General features: G+C 44.2%; 1 protein-coding gene across 1 annotated transcript in view; it reads right to left on the bottom strand.

Moving 5' to 3' along the window:
* Positions 1–54: 54 nt before the first annotated feature.
* Positions 55–16,001, bottom strand: part of ADAM19 (ADAM metallopeptidase domain 19) — a 55,127-nt gene continuing 39,180 nt past the window's right edge. The window contains exons 12-23 of the mRNA XM_035105756.2: positions 15,641–15,818; positions 14,888–14,977; positions 12,632–12,827; positions 11,412–11,520; positions 10,545–10,746; positions 9,239–9,316; positions 8,239–8,347; positions 6,870–7,011; positions 6,133–6,214; positions 4,958–5,188; positions 4,227–4,367; positions 55–3,397 (exon numbers count right to left, since the gene is read on the bottom strand). Of these exons, the coding sequence (XP_034961647.2) occupies positions 3,344–3,397; positions 4,227–4,367; positions 4,958–5,188; positions 6,133–6,214; positions 6,870–7,011; positions 8,239–8,347; positions 9,239–9,316; positions 10,545–10,746; positions 11,412–11,520; positions 12,632–12,827; positions 14,888–14,977; positions 15,641–15,818 (1,612 nt within the window). The 3' untranslated portion in view covers positions 55–3,343. The remainder of the gene's footprint in view (positions 3,398–4,226; positions 4,368–4,957; positions 5,189–6,132; positions 6,215–6,869; positions 7,012–8,238; positions 8,348–9,238; positions 9,317–10,544; positions 10,747–11,411; positions 11,521–12,631; positions 12,828–14,887; positions 14,978–15,640; positions 15,819–16,001) is intronic.

The following is a 16,001-nucleotide window of genomic DNA, read 5'->3' as shown; positions in this document are numbered from 1 at the left end:
AACTGTTCGGTACATATCGACCACAAAATTTATTAAATATAACTAGGCAAAAGGCACAACAAACTGCATTATTCAAGTATTTGCATAGATGCACAGAGATCATATTGTAAACCTGCGAGACATAAAATGGTGACGCATGATGCAGAGGCTCTACCATAATAATAATAATAATAATAATAATAATAATAATAATAATAATAATAAACACTGAGTGCAGCCCTGTGTGTGTTTACTTGGAAGTAGGTCCCACTGAATTCACAAGGCCTTATTCCTTGGTAAGTGAGCATAGGACTGCAGCCACAATGTTCTTCTCCCAATTTATCCTTTCAACATATACGCGAAAGTACAAAACTATTTCTGATGCACTCATCAACCTTGTTTGAAGCAGGGGTGCCAGTTCCCTAAGCTGAACAGTGTCTATTTAAAAACTCCTTGTAAGGAAGAAGTTCAGCAAAACTGGGCTATTTCCATGGGGTAGCCTCTGCATACCATCATCTCTCTACCCTGCCATCTCTTGTAGCACCCAAGGAAACTTTACCTTCACACTACAGCAGGTGAGGCTGGAGGGCCTACAGCCACATTTCGGCAGCATTAGGGAGGGGAAAGCAGAGTGCTGATCTCTTTTCCTGTGGAGCTTTTAAAAGTAAGCCCTGATTGACATTTGGCAATGCCTTGACGAAGATAACCTTCCAGCTCTGAATAATTTCCCCCCCTTGAAATGATAGCGAGTTGTTCTTCGAAGTATTCTGAGATAGCATAAGCCAAGACCTAGCAAAGCCAATGGCATTGCTCGGTGTTGACTTCAGGAGGTACTAAGTTAGCAGAACAAATCTGTTTTGTCTTCAACTGTGACAGTTCTGAATGGAAGATTACTGATCCCATTATGCTAAGAGTGCCTGAGACTTAACCTGAAAAGACAGAGAACGGGATGGATGCTGTTACGTTTTCTGAGATGCACACCTTCTGGCTTGAAATAAATGGCTGCCGGCATGTGTTTAAAACACACTCGTGCGTATACAACCATTCATTTGGGGTATTTGAAACTAGGCTAAAAATGTTTTGGAGCGTTAATCGTATTTCCAGTGACAGTTCTTTGTGGCACCAGTTCTGTGCTAGAAATGGAAGAAAGTAATGAGCACAACCTGAGGATTTGGGGAAGAATGCAGTGCTCAAAACCACTTGTGCATTGTTATTGATAACGCAGCAGACAGCATAAACCGCTTATTCTGTAACATGAGAGCAATGTAGGTACATGCATAGTTAAGATACCACTTGATTCACTGGTGCACAACTTGGGGAAATTTCTAGGAAACCTTGTTTTGCGTACTCAAGCTGAGTTTTGGGGCTATAATTGTTATGGCTCATCTAGAAAGATGACAAACAAGCCTAAAGGGCCTTTAAAAAAAGAGAAAGAAACAAAACCAAAAACACCAGTTTGTACTGCAGCCAAACACCCAGAAACTCTCTGCATAAACAGCACCTAGATCCATTTCTAAGACTGGCTATGGCAGTTTTGATTCAAGTTTCCTATCCATTCATAGTAATAGACAAAACAGTTCCTCGTTTTTAGCACCAGCATATTTGCAAAGCAAATTGAAAAATATCACCGGGCAACAAAAGCACCAAAAACACCTAAAACCTGAGAAAACATTCATAAAGCTTCAGACTGGTAACAATGTTGCAGCTGCATATTTGGAAGTTGAGGTTATTTATGCACTATAGTGTCCAGTTACAGTATTAAAATAGGTGGGGTTTAATCAGTTGCCCAATGGTAAAAGCACCATGAGTTAATTTTTTCTATTTAGCCAGCTGAACTGTGTTAAGACACCCAAATAGGTGCCTACAGGTGAATTGGAATACAGAGGATAGAAAGAAGGCACACAGCCTATGATTTTTTGTTGAATCAAGTGAGATGCAGCAAACCACTGTAGTAATAGGAAAACAGTATTAGGATTATGGCACCTGTAGTACCTTGTCCGAGGGCTTGATCACATTGTAAATTTGCCATAGTTAATCCATTTTACACCAGCCCCAAATGGGAATTCCAATTACACCGAGATTTAACCAAGGGTTATTTCCAAATTACTCAATGTTGGTTTCGATCAGCCTTCTCAAACCTGGTGCACCCAGGATGTTTTGGACCTTAACTCCCAAACAACCCTAGTTAGGGGTTGATAGGAGTTGTAGTCCGAAACATCAGGGGGGCCCAGGTTGGGGAAGGCTGGCTTGTATTAATTTAGGACTATGGTACTCAACCCTGCCCACCAGCTATAGGCCAAAGCCTTAGCTTGATAGTGTTGAGTGTAAGCTCTCAATCAAGATAATCACATCAGGATAGGATAACTATCCTCAGGTAAATTAGTGGTGCCAATTTCCTGAGTGAGCAAGCCCAATCCAAATGAAACATAAATAGACAAAAACTAAGCGGAGTGTACTTGATTATATCAACAAGATATAGCATGCAAAAACAGATAACTAACTGCAATTAATTGTAGGAAACCCTTAAAATGCCTTGCTAATATTTGGTTGATTGGTAGAGTACATTTCTTTTAGGTTGTCATGGGAACAGTGTGCCGCCACACAAAACCCGCCTTGCATTCTGTGCTGCTGGGCAGAACCTATAATTAAGATGCCACATGCAAACAGGATGGAGTAGACTTTAAAGGTTGATGGCGGTTGATTCAAACCTTGAACCTATTGACCAGAAAAACTTTGGGCTAAGAAGGTGACAGTGTAAGAGGGCAAAGGTAAAGCACTGAACCCTGGGAGATTCCTTAAAAGAGGGAATAAATATAGTCAGTATGTGGCAAAATTCCACAAGATCAGACTACGTCTCCATACAGTACTTTGGAGGAGATGAGGTCATAACAGGGGCATCCCAACATTCTCTTCCCCAAAGGATTGTCTGTGGTTGTAACAAAGCTGGAAACGCTGAGAAGGATGCAGTGGCTCGGTGTTGACTAAAATACATTTGTCTTCTACAGAGGCTTCTCCCACTTCCGTTCCAGCACATTGCATATTGCACTATAACACACCAGTGCTATTTTAAACAAGTAACTCCTGTAATGAACAAATATCCAAAAGGCAAAGCAGGTCACATTAACCTTGGCATGCATGGATAGAATCCCCACTGACGTCCAAGGGTATGGCATCGACCTGTGCCAAGGTTGCTAAAACCAGAGCTGAAATTGGTCTCGGCTAGTCATATGAGGCTGGTGGGTGGGGAGGAAGTTGAGATTTGCACATGCCCAGCATGTCGTCTTCCCCACAGAAACAAAGCCCGTGGGAATCCCAGGTCAAAGCAGGAGGAACCGGTGTGGAGTTCAGAGTTGCAAGATGACCTTCAATGTCTAAATTTCAGGGTATTCACAGCTTCAGGATTTTTCATGAATGAATTCTAGGAAAGGGGAAATGATTGTATTTGTTCAATGGATGCTAATTTAGGTAAGAGATGCAAGAGAGTTTAAGTGGGCACAATACCTCTTAAATGGAAATAGTTCAGTATCTTTTAACTGTTCTCTCTTCACAGTTATAGACCGACCCTGTAAGGCCCACTGAATGACTTGCTCCTAACTATAGGATTTTATGAGTTCTGTGTTACAAGCTGGGGGCTGTAGAAGGAGAGGATGGAGGATGTCTACTCACATTGGATTCTTCTTTTTTAGCACCCACCCAGGGCCGTCTCGAGCAGGTTGGTCGCCCTGGCGCTGATGCGCGGAGATCGCGCCGGCACCCCCGCCCTCACAGCGCGCAGCGCGGCTTTGTCGCGCAGCGCCCCCGCCTGCCGGCCCGGCACACTGGCGCCCCGTGCCACCGGGAGTGCACCTAGAGCCGGGCCTGCACCCACCCAAAAAACCTGTTTGTAAATGCCTTCGTATATGACAGAAGCAGTCAAATGTAGCTGCTCCCTGCCCCTCAAAGAAAAATGGAGCTGGCCCAGATAGATAACCCCCAACATCTGGAACTAAAAACACCATGGCTGTGAAGGTGGATTTTAGTCAGCTGACAACGAGGTGGAGTTCTGGTTTGAAGTACCATATTTTCCCGGGTATAAGACCAGGGTTTTTTCAAAAAAATAATGTCAAAAATTAGAGGGTGTCTTAAACCTGAGTCCCCCCAAAAAGGGGGCGTCTTATACATGGCTGCGTCTTATAGACGGAAAATACAGTATATTGCTACATAGCCCATGGGCAATAATAGCATCTGCTATCCTTTATATGCCTCACCTCCTGGTGTACTCCTGTATTCCTTACAGCACTGTAGGCGGGTGGTACTGCTGCATTCATCCTGGGCAACCCAGCTCTGTTGCTGGCAGGAACTGGATTAGCAGGAAGAGCTTTCTGAGGTGGCCGTGGTCTGGAAGAATCCTGGGACAAGAAAGTAAGATCTAGAAGGGTTCTTCTTTTAAAAAACAACAACCTTCCAACTATCCAGTTGCCTGGGTGGGCAAAACTCTAAGTTATCTCTATTCCCTGCTTTATGATCTACAGAAATGTTAGGCACCAAGAAAATAGAGCAGTGCATTTCTATTCTTCAAAAATGCATGTAATAAGGCAAAAGTCTGGATTTCCTTTTCAGAAAAGAAAAATATGTCCTTAATTCATTTGCATGTGAAAACACATGCAAAAGTTTGGGGCTGAGCTCATATGAAGCACAGCCGACTGGCAATAGGATGTATGCCAATATAGCTATACTTGGGGTTTTCCAGTGTTGATATACACAGTTGGTGGGGAGGGGCAATACCTTTCCTGCTTCTACCAAATGCATTTTTCCACGGTGAAGCAGAATTAACTATACTAAAGTTTTATTAGTTCACATTTACTAATATGTACCAATAGTAATGCCAAAATCAGCTCTTAGGCACCATTAACTCACATATTCACTCTATTTTTAGCAAGCGGTGGGAACAAGTTATTACCACGGATGTAAAGATATCAATCCATATAAAAATACTCACCTGAGAAACAATGACTTTTGGTGCTGGTGGTGCTGGCCTGCTTGGAGGAGTTCGCTTGGGGAAATTATTTGCCTCACTCTGATACCCAAGAAAGGGAAGTTTCTTTGTGTTAGCTGGGAGAGCAGGAGGAGGAGGAGGTGGTGGTGGTGGTTGCGCATGAATTTTGAGCTCTGGAGGTGGTTCACAGTAGAGCACTTCAGGCTTTGCAGGGATATTCTGTATGCCAATAGCCTGCATGCAATCACAGAAAGAGCAGGTGATCTTTCTAAAACCGCTCCTGCATTTACATTGTTTAGGTTTACTCCTGCTGAGACACTTCAAATGACCCAATATGAGTAGATTTATTAGCCAACCACCAAATCTCAGTGCTGCTTACAAACACCATGCATTTAAAGCATCCCCCAAGAATCCTCAAAACTATAGTATGTTAAGGGTGCTGGGAATTGTAGCCCTGTGACATGGGTAAACTGCAGTGCCCAGGAATCTTTAGTGTGCATATGTGTTCTTTAAAAGTACACAAAGTCCTGGTCCCATATACATTTTGTTCCCTGAGCACTCCTTGTGCTTATTTATGAATTTTTGCAATTTCTCTCCCACTGCTTGGCTCCATTAAAGCCCTTAGGGTGAGCTACATCTAATATAAACAATACAAATTAATTCTTTAAAACATTGACATTCATGCTGGATCAAATGCTTGCAGGAAATCATTTACTGTGAGAAAAGGTGCTCGCAAGAGCCCAAAGAGCTTCCCTAAACAATCACTTTCATCTTGTGTCTCTAGGATGTAGCAAGAGAAGCAGCTTTGCTGTTCCAGCACATTGATTGATTGGCTCATGTGTTTTATAATGCTAGCGAATTATCAGCATGGATCAGTACTGGGTTAGCAATACAGTGGTACCTTGGTTCTCGAACTTTATCCGTTCTGGGAGTCTGTTTGATCCCAAAACTGTTCAAAAACCAAGGTGCGGCTTCCGATTGGCTGTAGGAGCTTCCTGCACTCAAGCATAAGCCACGTTTGGCTTCCGAAAAACGTTTGCAAACCGGAACACTTACTTCCGGGTTTGTGGCGTTCGGGAGCCAATTTGTTTGTCAACTAAGCTGTTCGAGAACCAAGGTTCTACTGTATAGAGAAGATCAGGTGTTATTCAACATGGCAGGTGTCAGCTTTCAGGTACCTTTCTCTGTTCCTGGGGGGTTTTCAGCTTGAAGGCTGGGTTGGCATGCCCAGTCACACCACTCTGAATGGGAGGAGAGGTACTGCTTGGGGGGGAAAACAGGAAACAAGTATTACAAGGAAGCTGCCTCTCATGGTATATATTTAACCATTTCATGTCAGAATCGTGTTTCAAAAACAACAAACCCAAATAATCTAATTTAGGATAGAATGGGAGCCAGACTGAGATGTCTGGCTCCCATTCTATCCTAATTTAGATTATTGGAACAATGTTTTTTGCAAGAGGCCAATATATATTGTAAGTTGATTTGAGTTTATTTTTTTGTAAGTTAAAAAAGGAGACTAATAAGTGCATATAATTATAAATAATAATTATAATAATCTGGCCAACTCAACTGCAATAATCCAGGCTCATTTAAGGGCAGTGAGTACTGTTGATAAATCTAAACTAAATTTTGCAGCAGAAAGTCTCTGCATGACGAACACTCAAAAGGCTAAATGTCTGACGGGGGAAGTAATTGGAATTTCATAAAATAATAAAGGAACTAGTTTAAGCATCTTCCCTTTTCAGTATCTATATATTTGTTGTTGCATATGCAAAAAATAGATTTGTTTATCAATATATCTTTCTCCAAGGTGCATGGTGCGCAAGGCAACTTGCACATGCAATCCCAGACTTCTTTATCCCAGCATCAGAAATGGAAGCACATTTGTTACTGTCATACTATAAATATTCACCTGAACTGCTGCATTTTCTTTGGAGGAATGAAAGCCTGCTTTAGTGGCACAAGCCTGGCTCTCCATTTATAGCAGCAAAAAGCAACTCCAATTGTCATCAAAAGCAAGATGGAAAGGACTCCTATTATAATTGGGAAAGGACCTGACAGGGGGAAAAAATAGACATATCAATATTGTTATAAGTCCTCCTTTCACATCGTTCCCCCCACCCCCCAATACCATGGTGACCAATGAGTGGAAGAGGGAATTTCAGTAAGTTCTACTTATCTCATAATGTTGCCCAGGAACTTGCCATGCCCAGATGCCAGATGCCACAAGTCAAGGTAGGTTAGGAGTTACAGGACCACAGACAACTCCAAGGTTGAGCGCAGACCAGCAAGGTTGAGCGCAGACCCAGGATTAAAACCTCTACTCCAGGCATCCCCAAACTGTGGCCCTCCAGATGTTTTGGCCTACAACTCCCATGATCCCTAGCTAACAGGACCAGTGGTCAGGGGTGATGGGAATTGTAGTCCAAAACATCTGGAGGGCCGAAGTTTGGGGATGCCTGCTCTACTCCCATACCACCCCTTCCAGGCTCTACCCCCTTGTGGGTTATTAAAGGGCCAACCCTTTGGCCTGAAGGTGAGCACTCCTCCCCATTCCATAGCCTCATGTCAGGTGTGTGCTCCCTGCACTGCTGGATGGGTAAGGTACTGTAGGATGCATTTGGTTCCTACAGATTCAGGGAAAGGTGCCTGTGAGGGTCTTAGCTCTGGCCCTACAAGCCCTGGTGACTTGAGAGCTTGTTCTATTGGCTCCTGTCTGTCAGCCTTAGACTCAACAGTGTCCCAATCTCCAGCACCTGGTCAAGCTCCTTAGTGGGAGTCCCTGGGCCATAGCTGAGGGGTACAGCACATGCCTTGCAAACAGAAGGTTCCAGGTTCAATCCCTGGCATCTCCAGGTAGATCTGGGACAGACTTCTTCCTCACATCCTGGATAGCTGCTGCTGGTCTGTGTAGCGGACCAGCAGCAACTATCCAGGATGTGAGGCCCTAGATGCTGTTGGACTACAATTCCCATCATCCATAGCTAGCAAGGATGATGGTAATTGTAGTTCAAGAACATATGGGGACCCAAGGTTGAGAAAGGCTGGTGTAGACAATACTGTGCTAGATGAACCAATGTTCTGACTCATTATAAGGCAGTTTTCTATTGCTGCTGGAATCTGGAGTTATGACAAAAACCCTACCTGCCAAATTCCATCGCCCATTCAGCTATATAGGTACAGGTTCCCTTGCCCTCTATTGTATCTAGTTTTCTTACTTACTTCCCTCCCACCCCCTTCAGATTTCCTTAATTTCCCCAAATAACATGAGTCACACCCACTTTTTTGAGGCATGGGCCCACTGTCCAGGCTTCCTCCATTCCCAGGTTTATTGCAAAACGGAGGTGCCCATCCACTGAAACAATGGCAGTTCTGGTTGTTGTTGCAAATCTGTAGAGAGAACAATGAGGAAATTCGACATTAACCTTTCCTTGTTAGCAGGAACATCAAACACTATGGTCATTCCAATCCAAAAGCACAGCAGGGTGGATTTCTAAGGAGTGCTTGAACCTTCTGTTGACAACTGTTAGGGCTAAACAACACTACATCTATATGAAGAATATCTCGTCTCCCCCATCCCCACCCCCCAAAGTCATGTCTAATACCACCCAGCCTTCCTAAGAATTGCAGTGGAAATTCCTATCATTTCTACCAACCAAATTCCAATGGATAGGTTTTCACCCTTCCAAAGTATGCACATTCCCAAAATGGGACCAAACTGACTTTCCACTATTTTTAACCTCCCAGCAAATGTTTCCTGTAACACTGTCTGGCCATGATGGGTGTGGATAGCTTCTTCTCAAAAACTGCAACACGGCTTAAGAACAGCTAGCACATCCAACACATGGTATCCAAGGTCTACATAACGCTCAACAATCCTATGCCAAACAAATCCATGAAGACCTCAGTTTGACATCTATGTTTGAAAGCCCATCCATAAATGTGTGCAGTTGTATAGGAAGCCATTCTAGCAGGCCACAGGGCAGGGTAGCTAACATAGTGCCCTCCAGATGTTCTGGAATAACACTAGCTATGGAGGAGGAATCAGTTTTCAGTGGATTTATAAACAAATTTTAATTTTAATGAGGCGGGCCGGGGTCTGAACCAGTTGAGCTTTGCTCACAACAGTTTGTCTATTTTTGCAGGGATTATGTTCCGAGGCACTGCATGCATCACTGAAATCACATATATTTCCTCCTACAGATAAAAATAAAAATCACTAGTTGAATTGGCAAGTAGCACAAAGTGTCGCATCAAGAAGGCAGAAACCAAGATACCTACTCCATGGCCATTGCACTTCTTCCCACAGTCTCCAGTGTCAAAGAAGGAGGTGTTTCTACAGCGCCCCTCAAAGCAAATCTGTAGGAGGAAGACAGGCATTCAGGATAAAACTGTAGCAGTACTATGAAATGTATTCCTAGGCTGGGAGATAATCAAAGCTACATGCCACTCCTTAGACTATGGCTGAGAAGCCCCAGCATCCATTGCTTCACCCCACAGATAATACTGCTGCTCTTGGTAGCTGCTGGAGTGGTGGAACAAACAGAAGTCAAAAGGTGGTGGAAGAATGGCAAAGGCCAATTATTATTGTTCTGTGTTCCCCTACACAGCTTGCTTATCTGCTGGCACAGGGTTGAACAAGAATTATTTTGCTTTCACAGATCTGTGGTGCTCCACCCAACATTTGATGTGGTGGAGCTGGTGAAACGCAACCAGCCTCAAGCCTCACAGCATTTCCTTGTATTGAGTACAGTTCTCAGAAGGATACAAGGGATCAAATTTGGGGGTTGGGAACATTCCCTCCCACATGCAGCTGCTCTCCAACAAGCACATGGCAATGAGCACACTCATTGTCATGGACTGGTTGGATGGCAGGAGGCACAAGCTGGGGAACCCCCAAGGGAAGAAGACTCAGAGCCGGGAGGGGGCGGACGACAATGGGTGGTCCGAGGGAGAAGGAGGAGTAGATTGGGAGGAGGAAGTGTCAGAAGCTGAAGAGGCAACAGGATTTAGTGAGCAGGACGAGCATGGGGCAGAGAGCAGTCCAGAATCTGAGGCAGAAGAGGAATTGGGGGGGGGAGCATGGGACAGAGATTAAGTAGGCTGCTGAAGAAGCCAGAGAGTCCCCCACTCCTACTAGGACCAGCTCCCTGTCCTTCCTGGTCTCCCAGAACATGCAGAGAAATTAAGAGGACAGAGCAATGAGAGACAAGACAACAGAGCCTTAGGCTGCTGGGGGAAAGAAGTGGAAAAGGAACCTTACAGAGTGGTGGGAAGGTGGAGACCTTCAGTCCTCACAACTGCCTCACTGGGGTAAGACATACTGGGAAGAGTTGCTGTGATCACTAGGCCTGTGCTGTTTTGGTTTCTTTGGTGTTTTTTTATTGCTGACCTACTCCTGGCTCTGGTTCCCGACACTCATTTCTGAAGAGAGTTCCGCTTGTTTTTTTCTTTTCTTTTTCAAAGCTGTATCAAACCTCTGAAAAAGTGGCACCACTCAGGTGCTTTGAAAACAAAACAAACTGAGCTCTCTTCCTAGCGCATGGTTGGAAAAGGTGCCAGAGCATTGTAGGCAACCTGCACTTACATGACTGTCACCACACTTTGTTCCTGCCATCACAAGGCCCGGGTCTAACATGTCACCTTCATCTTCATTTCGGTATACATGAGTCCCACGACAGAATATGTTCCTTCCATCTAATGTGATAGTCGTGTCAATTGCAACAGCATTGGACTCCAAAGGCTTGGAAGCTGAACTTTGGCACTGTATCTTGCCACACTTAGCATCTCTGGAAAGTGAAAATAGTGCATGAGAACCTGAGCATTCTGGCTAAATTGTCAGCTTTTCTTCACATTCAAGAAACTATCATTTCCATCCTACAAAATGAGCAAATTTGAGACTCATAACTGACATTCCTTAGCCACAACTAATGGTGTGTTTGCATCAACTTTTCCCTGGATATATCTTGGGATCGCCCTCAAAGGAGTAAATGCTTAGAGTTAGGCTTGGTTGTGAGAAATAATGTTTCTCATTAGAGTTTCTCATGAGGGATCGCCCAAGCCTCCTCCTTAAAAGATTGGTGGCAACCCATCAATAAGCAGTACCTCAGATAGCGGATTTGTTCACAAATGAGCACCTCATACAGTTCATTTCACACAGGAGGTGGGGGGCTTACTCACAAGTCATGCTGCTTTTCTTTTCAGATGCAAACCACACACTCAGAAAAGCCAGCAGAAGGATATTTTGAAAAAGTGTGACCCGAAAGAACGGTTTAAGTTCACATGGCATGAGCATTCACTAAAATATTCAATATAATCAACTGAATATTGCTAACAAAATTCGTAAGAAACCAGAAGTCATCTTCAGCCAGTTACAATAGAAAACTGATTGTTTTTAAGCTTTTAAACTGTAAGGACACCAATCCCACCCAGAATAGTTGAATCTGCTTTCTACCTTAAGTTGCACTTCCTGTATCGGCCATTGGTATCCTTCCCACAGTTCCCATAGGAATCGCCAGCAGCATTAACCCTCTCAAAGCAGATGTCAGGTGCTGGCCTTGCTCCTGCATGGAAGAGATTCATGAAACTGATTTCTGCTGAAGATAGTAGCTTACCCAAATCTGCCAACCACCGACTTTCTACCATGGCAATAGATGTGAGCTCTCTACTATTGTTTTCAGGTGAAAAGAGAAAAACAAACAAACAACAGCAACACTAAGAGACCAAGGCATATGAGATAACAATATCACTCCCCCTGTGGCATAGGCTAGCATAGCATTTCTCAAACTTGGGTCTCCAGCTGTTGTGGAACTACAACTCCCATCATCCCTGACCACTGGTCCTGCTAGCTAGGGATGATAGGAGTTATAGTCCAACAACAGCTGAGGACCCAAGTTTGAGAAACACTGGTGTGACAGCGGATTGCTACAAACAGTGGAAATGTAAGATATGTGTAATGTGCCCCACATGTAGCTTACAAAGCAACATCTCTTGGTATGTGGAATCATGAGAAGTCCATACTCCTTTTAAAGAAAGGTTGTTGTTTTTATTCCGCATGGTTGTGAAGAAAGTTCAAAAAGTTATTTCCCACCATTCAAAATATCATAGGCAAGAAATAGGAAAGTGGGGACCCAGATTATATTGTTTGCTAAAACCATATTTATTTAAAAGGCAATGTCTTCCATAATTTTCAGAGACCAGGAGATTCAATATTTGACAATCTGGATAGAAAATTACTGGTAGAGTAAAAGGAATGGTTTTCCTCATTCCATTTGGTTGGACTGCTACCAGCCACAATAAAGGCATGGACCCAATAGGTTGATCATATTCAACCGGGGACAGGGCTGTGTAGCAGAAGGGATTTTAGCATATGCAATTTCCCTTGAACCTACTGCACTGTGATAGGAGAAGCTGCTCCTGCTAAAATTCATTCTACTCAACTATTAGGAGCACACAAGTCACAGTTGCATCTGGTCACAGTATCTGGTAGCAGACTCAATGGATGTAAAGTCCATTCCTCAATCTATCATTTCCCCTGCTCCCCTGTCCTAATACAGCTCCATCCCTCAAGCTCAGGATATCCACAGGGGAACAATTTGCTCCTTCCCTTCCCTGGACCCCATGCTGCTTGAAAAGCCCCCACCCCACCCCATTTAGTCACATGCCCTTCCTTACCATATCCCCAGAGCTGCAAGCACTGCTGTTCATATGTGAGGCACATTCCGCTGTAGCAATACGCCCTGCCACTCGCACAAGGAGTGCCATCCAGTTGGTAGAAGTTTGCAGGGCAGAACGGGGATTTGCCTGTGCAGTATTCTGGCAGGTCACAAGGTCTGGCTTGTTCCCGGCAAGGAGTCCCCGGTGACATCAACTAAAGAAAGAGGAAAGAATTAAGAGAGTTGCTCCAGGGTAAAACTCAGGTAAGCACACCTGGTGACTTAAGTGAACAGGTTCATCTTTCGGCCTGTTGGTTTCTCACATCTTCTAAAATAAAAAAAATTATTCCTTCAGTAGCACCTTAAAGACCAACTAAGTTTTTATTTTGGTATGAGCTTTCGTGTGCATGCACACTTCTTCAGATACCTTCTAAAATGTTCATGGTTTTATAGAATACCAGTTGGAACAGGTGTGCATTGGTGTACCTATTCCATCAATCCAGCAGTCCCTCAACCTTGTTGGCACACTGTATTGGTCAGCAGCAGCAGTGGCAGGAGGGTGGCTTCTGGGCATTGCCCCACCGTGCTCAGATTCTACACCCTTGTTTGTCCTTAATGACATAGGTTTGATCCCCAACATCTCCATTTTTTAAAAGATCTCACTCAGACAGTAGTGCTGGTAAAGACCACTGAGGAACTTCTGTTACTAGCCAGAGTAGACAGCACCAGGTTAGATGCGAAGGGCAGAGAGCAGCCTATGTCTGTATTCTACACAGTGCCTGGAATATACTGCTGGCACAACATAAAGTTTAAACGCAATGACAGGGTGGAAGAGAAGTATCTGTGCTCACACAAAACACAATGAATTTTGTGTGCAGAACTCTGAAGGACTAACAGCTGCTCCTCACCATCACCAGCGCCACGGCGACAGCTTTAAAGTGCCGTGATTGTCAGCCTTGTTCCGGCTGTAGGCAGCTGACACCATGTAGAGCAGGTGTAGGGAACCTTTGGCATTCCAGATGCTGCTGGATTCCAACTCCCATCATCCTGGCCATTGGCCAATGCTGGCTGTGGCTGATGGGAGTTGTAGTTCAGCAACACCCGGAAGACAAAAGATTCCCTGAAACTGATGGGGAGGATTAAAATGTTGCAGTTGTCTGCAAAAAGATGGAACTTGCTTGGAGAATGACTGGACCTGATAAATTGGCCACAAACAGAGCCAACATGTGCAGTGGTGATGATGATGATGATGATGATGATGATGAGCCGCCCATCTGACTGGGTTGCACCAGGCACCTGATTCTAATGAAAGTCAGCATTTGGAGAGGAGCATGGAAGCAGTTAACATACCAAGACTATTTTAACTACACTTGCCTAGGAAAGCTGAGACGTAAATTGAGACACAGGCATCTGCACCCCACCCGACCCTACCGCTACAGTTTTATCAGTCAGTTGGCTGGCAAAGGAATTCAGCTTTGGGTAGCGTAAAGCAGAACAGAAAGCTATTAAGCGAGATACAAAGCAGTTTAATCCCCCTGGAAAACAGCCTCTGTGTGCCTAAGTACATGTTTTGTCTCCCTAGCATTGAGGCGCCCACGGCACAGAAAAAGAAATATCAATAACTGGTAATAGAATCGAGCAGGGAGGCCCCACACCAGCCAGTTGCCTCCTTTGAAAGACAAGCCATCCACTAGCAGTTGCTAACTCCCATAATCACAAGGCGGCACCAGTATAAGCCAAAACAGCTGGCGGGCTGGGGGCTGGGGCTGAGGAGTAGGGTTTCCCACAAGACGAGAAAATAGGTGGCTCTTTCACAGTCTCGCCTAGGCACACAAACACCTGTAGATTTCTGTCCAGCAGTAACAGAAGGCATTTCAATAAAAATCCAGCCCGACGCTAGCAAAATACACATGAGGCATTCTCAAAAGTGAGCTGTTTGTGCATGTTTAAATGACCAGGTCTCCCTGCAGTGACTGCAGAAGGTGGGGCTTGATCACTTGATTTGCCGTTTCTGTGTTTACTATAAGGAAAGCCACATTCTTCAACCCCTGTGCCCAGTTCACTGTTGAAAGTGCTATGGGTGTGTTCTGCCACTTAAAGTGGAGTACTTTTTATACCTGGGTTTCCTAAAAGAACTGTGAATCTAACATGCAAACCAGCCCCAGACAGAACAAGGTCACAGTCTCCCTCCCTCTCCTTCTCAGTTATTGTCCTTTAAACAGAAAAGCAAACCTTTATTTGTTGTGCTGTACAGAGAGGAAACCAGTAACCCCACCTTGCAGAGGTGACAGCAAGCTCCATGGGCACACTCAGCACCAGGCTTCAGAGAGCAATTAGAGGCATTGCAACAAGGATTATTACATTCCTGAGGGAGAAGGGGAAGAAACAAGACACATGCTGTGTTTACAGGGCAGACAAAAAACCACCAGGGAGCATTGAGCTGCTTTCCAGGGCAGGTTGTAAGGTTGTAACTGCATGTGCAAATGGTCTTTAAACCACACACATAACAAATAATCTGGCGCGAGCTCCAAGCACATTTTCTAACTGTATCACTACCTCCATGATGTGCTTGGGAGCTGCCAGAATTATCGAACTGCAGCAATTCTCACATAAATTTGGATCAAAATGCTATCCTTATTCTCATTGTCATTCATTTATTTCATTGCCGAATCGCTTCCCATGAGATTGTGCATCTAGTCTAGTTTTGTGCTTTTGTCACAAGAAAAATTGTCTTCCAGATGCCACAAGACTCTTGGTTCTTTAGCTGCAAAGGGGATTTGGAATTACAAACAGCGCAGTAATCATTCTATAAGGGTGGGAGGGGGAGAGACGCAGAACTATTCCAGGTTTACAGAGAGGACACAAGGCATAATGTGTTTGTGTTGCTGATATGTCACTGTAACATAATTCAATTTTCTCTACTTATGTTGCAGCCTATGTTTCACTTTTTTAAAGTTGTTGTAACATGGATAAGAGAAAGTCGTGCCAGTGACCCCTTTGATCATGAAATAAGTCCAACGAGAGTTACCTCTTCTTCTCCACAATCACACTCTTCCCCTTCCTCCAGGTAGCCATTTCCGCATCTCTGTCCTCCGTATAAGGTCTTGGTATCTGGCATATTGTAAAGACACATCCCTCCACCAGACTGCAGGTACCTGTCCAGCTCCTTCATATTGCATCTGTTGAATACCCTGGGGAATGGGTGCCTGCAAGCAAGGAGGGCACATTGTTTTGAATGGATTGTGAAGTAATGCATTACAGTGACAGAAGAAAAAAAAATTGTTACTAGAAACCACCAGAGAACAATGCTTCCTTTCCCTATTGGTATATCATTACTGTGTCAAGAGAAAGGCAGGCACAACAGAATTGCCCTTTTTGCATTTAAGCAG

The sequence above is a fragment of the Zootoca vivipara genome, chromosome 2, assembly GCF_963506605.1.
Source record: "Zootoca vivipara chromosome 2, rZooViv1.1, whole genome shotgun sequence".
NCBI lineage: Eukaryota > Metazoa > Chordata > Lepidosauria > Squamata > Lacertidae > Zootoca > Zootoca vivipara.
Note: the sequence above shows the minus strand (reverse complement) of the source record. Positions and strands in the feature narration are given on the sequence as shown.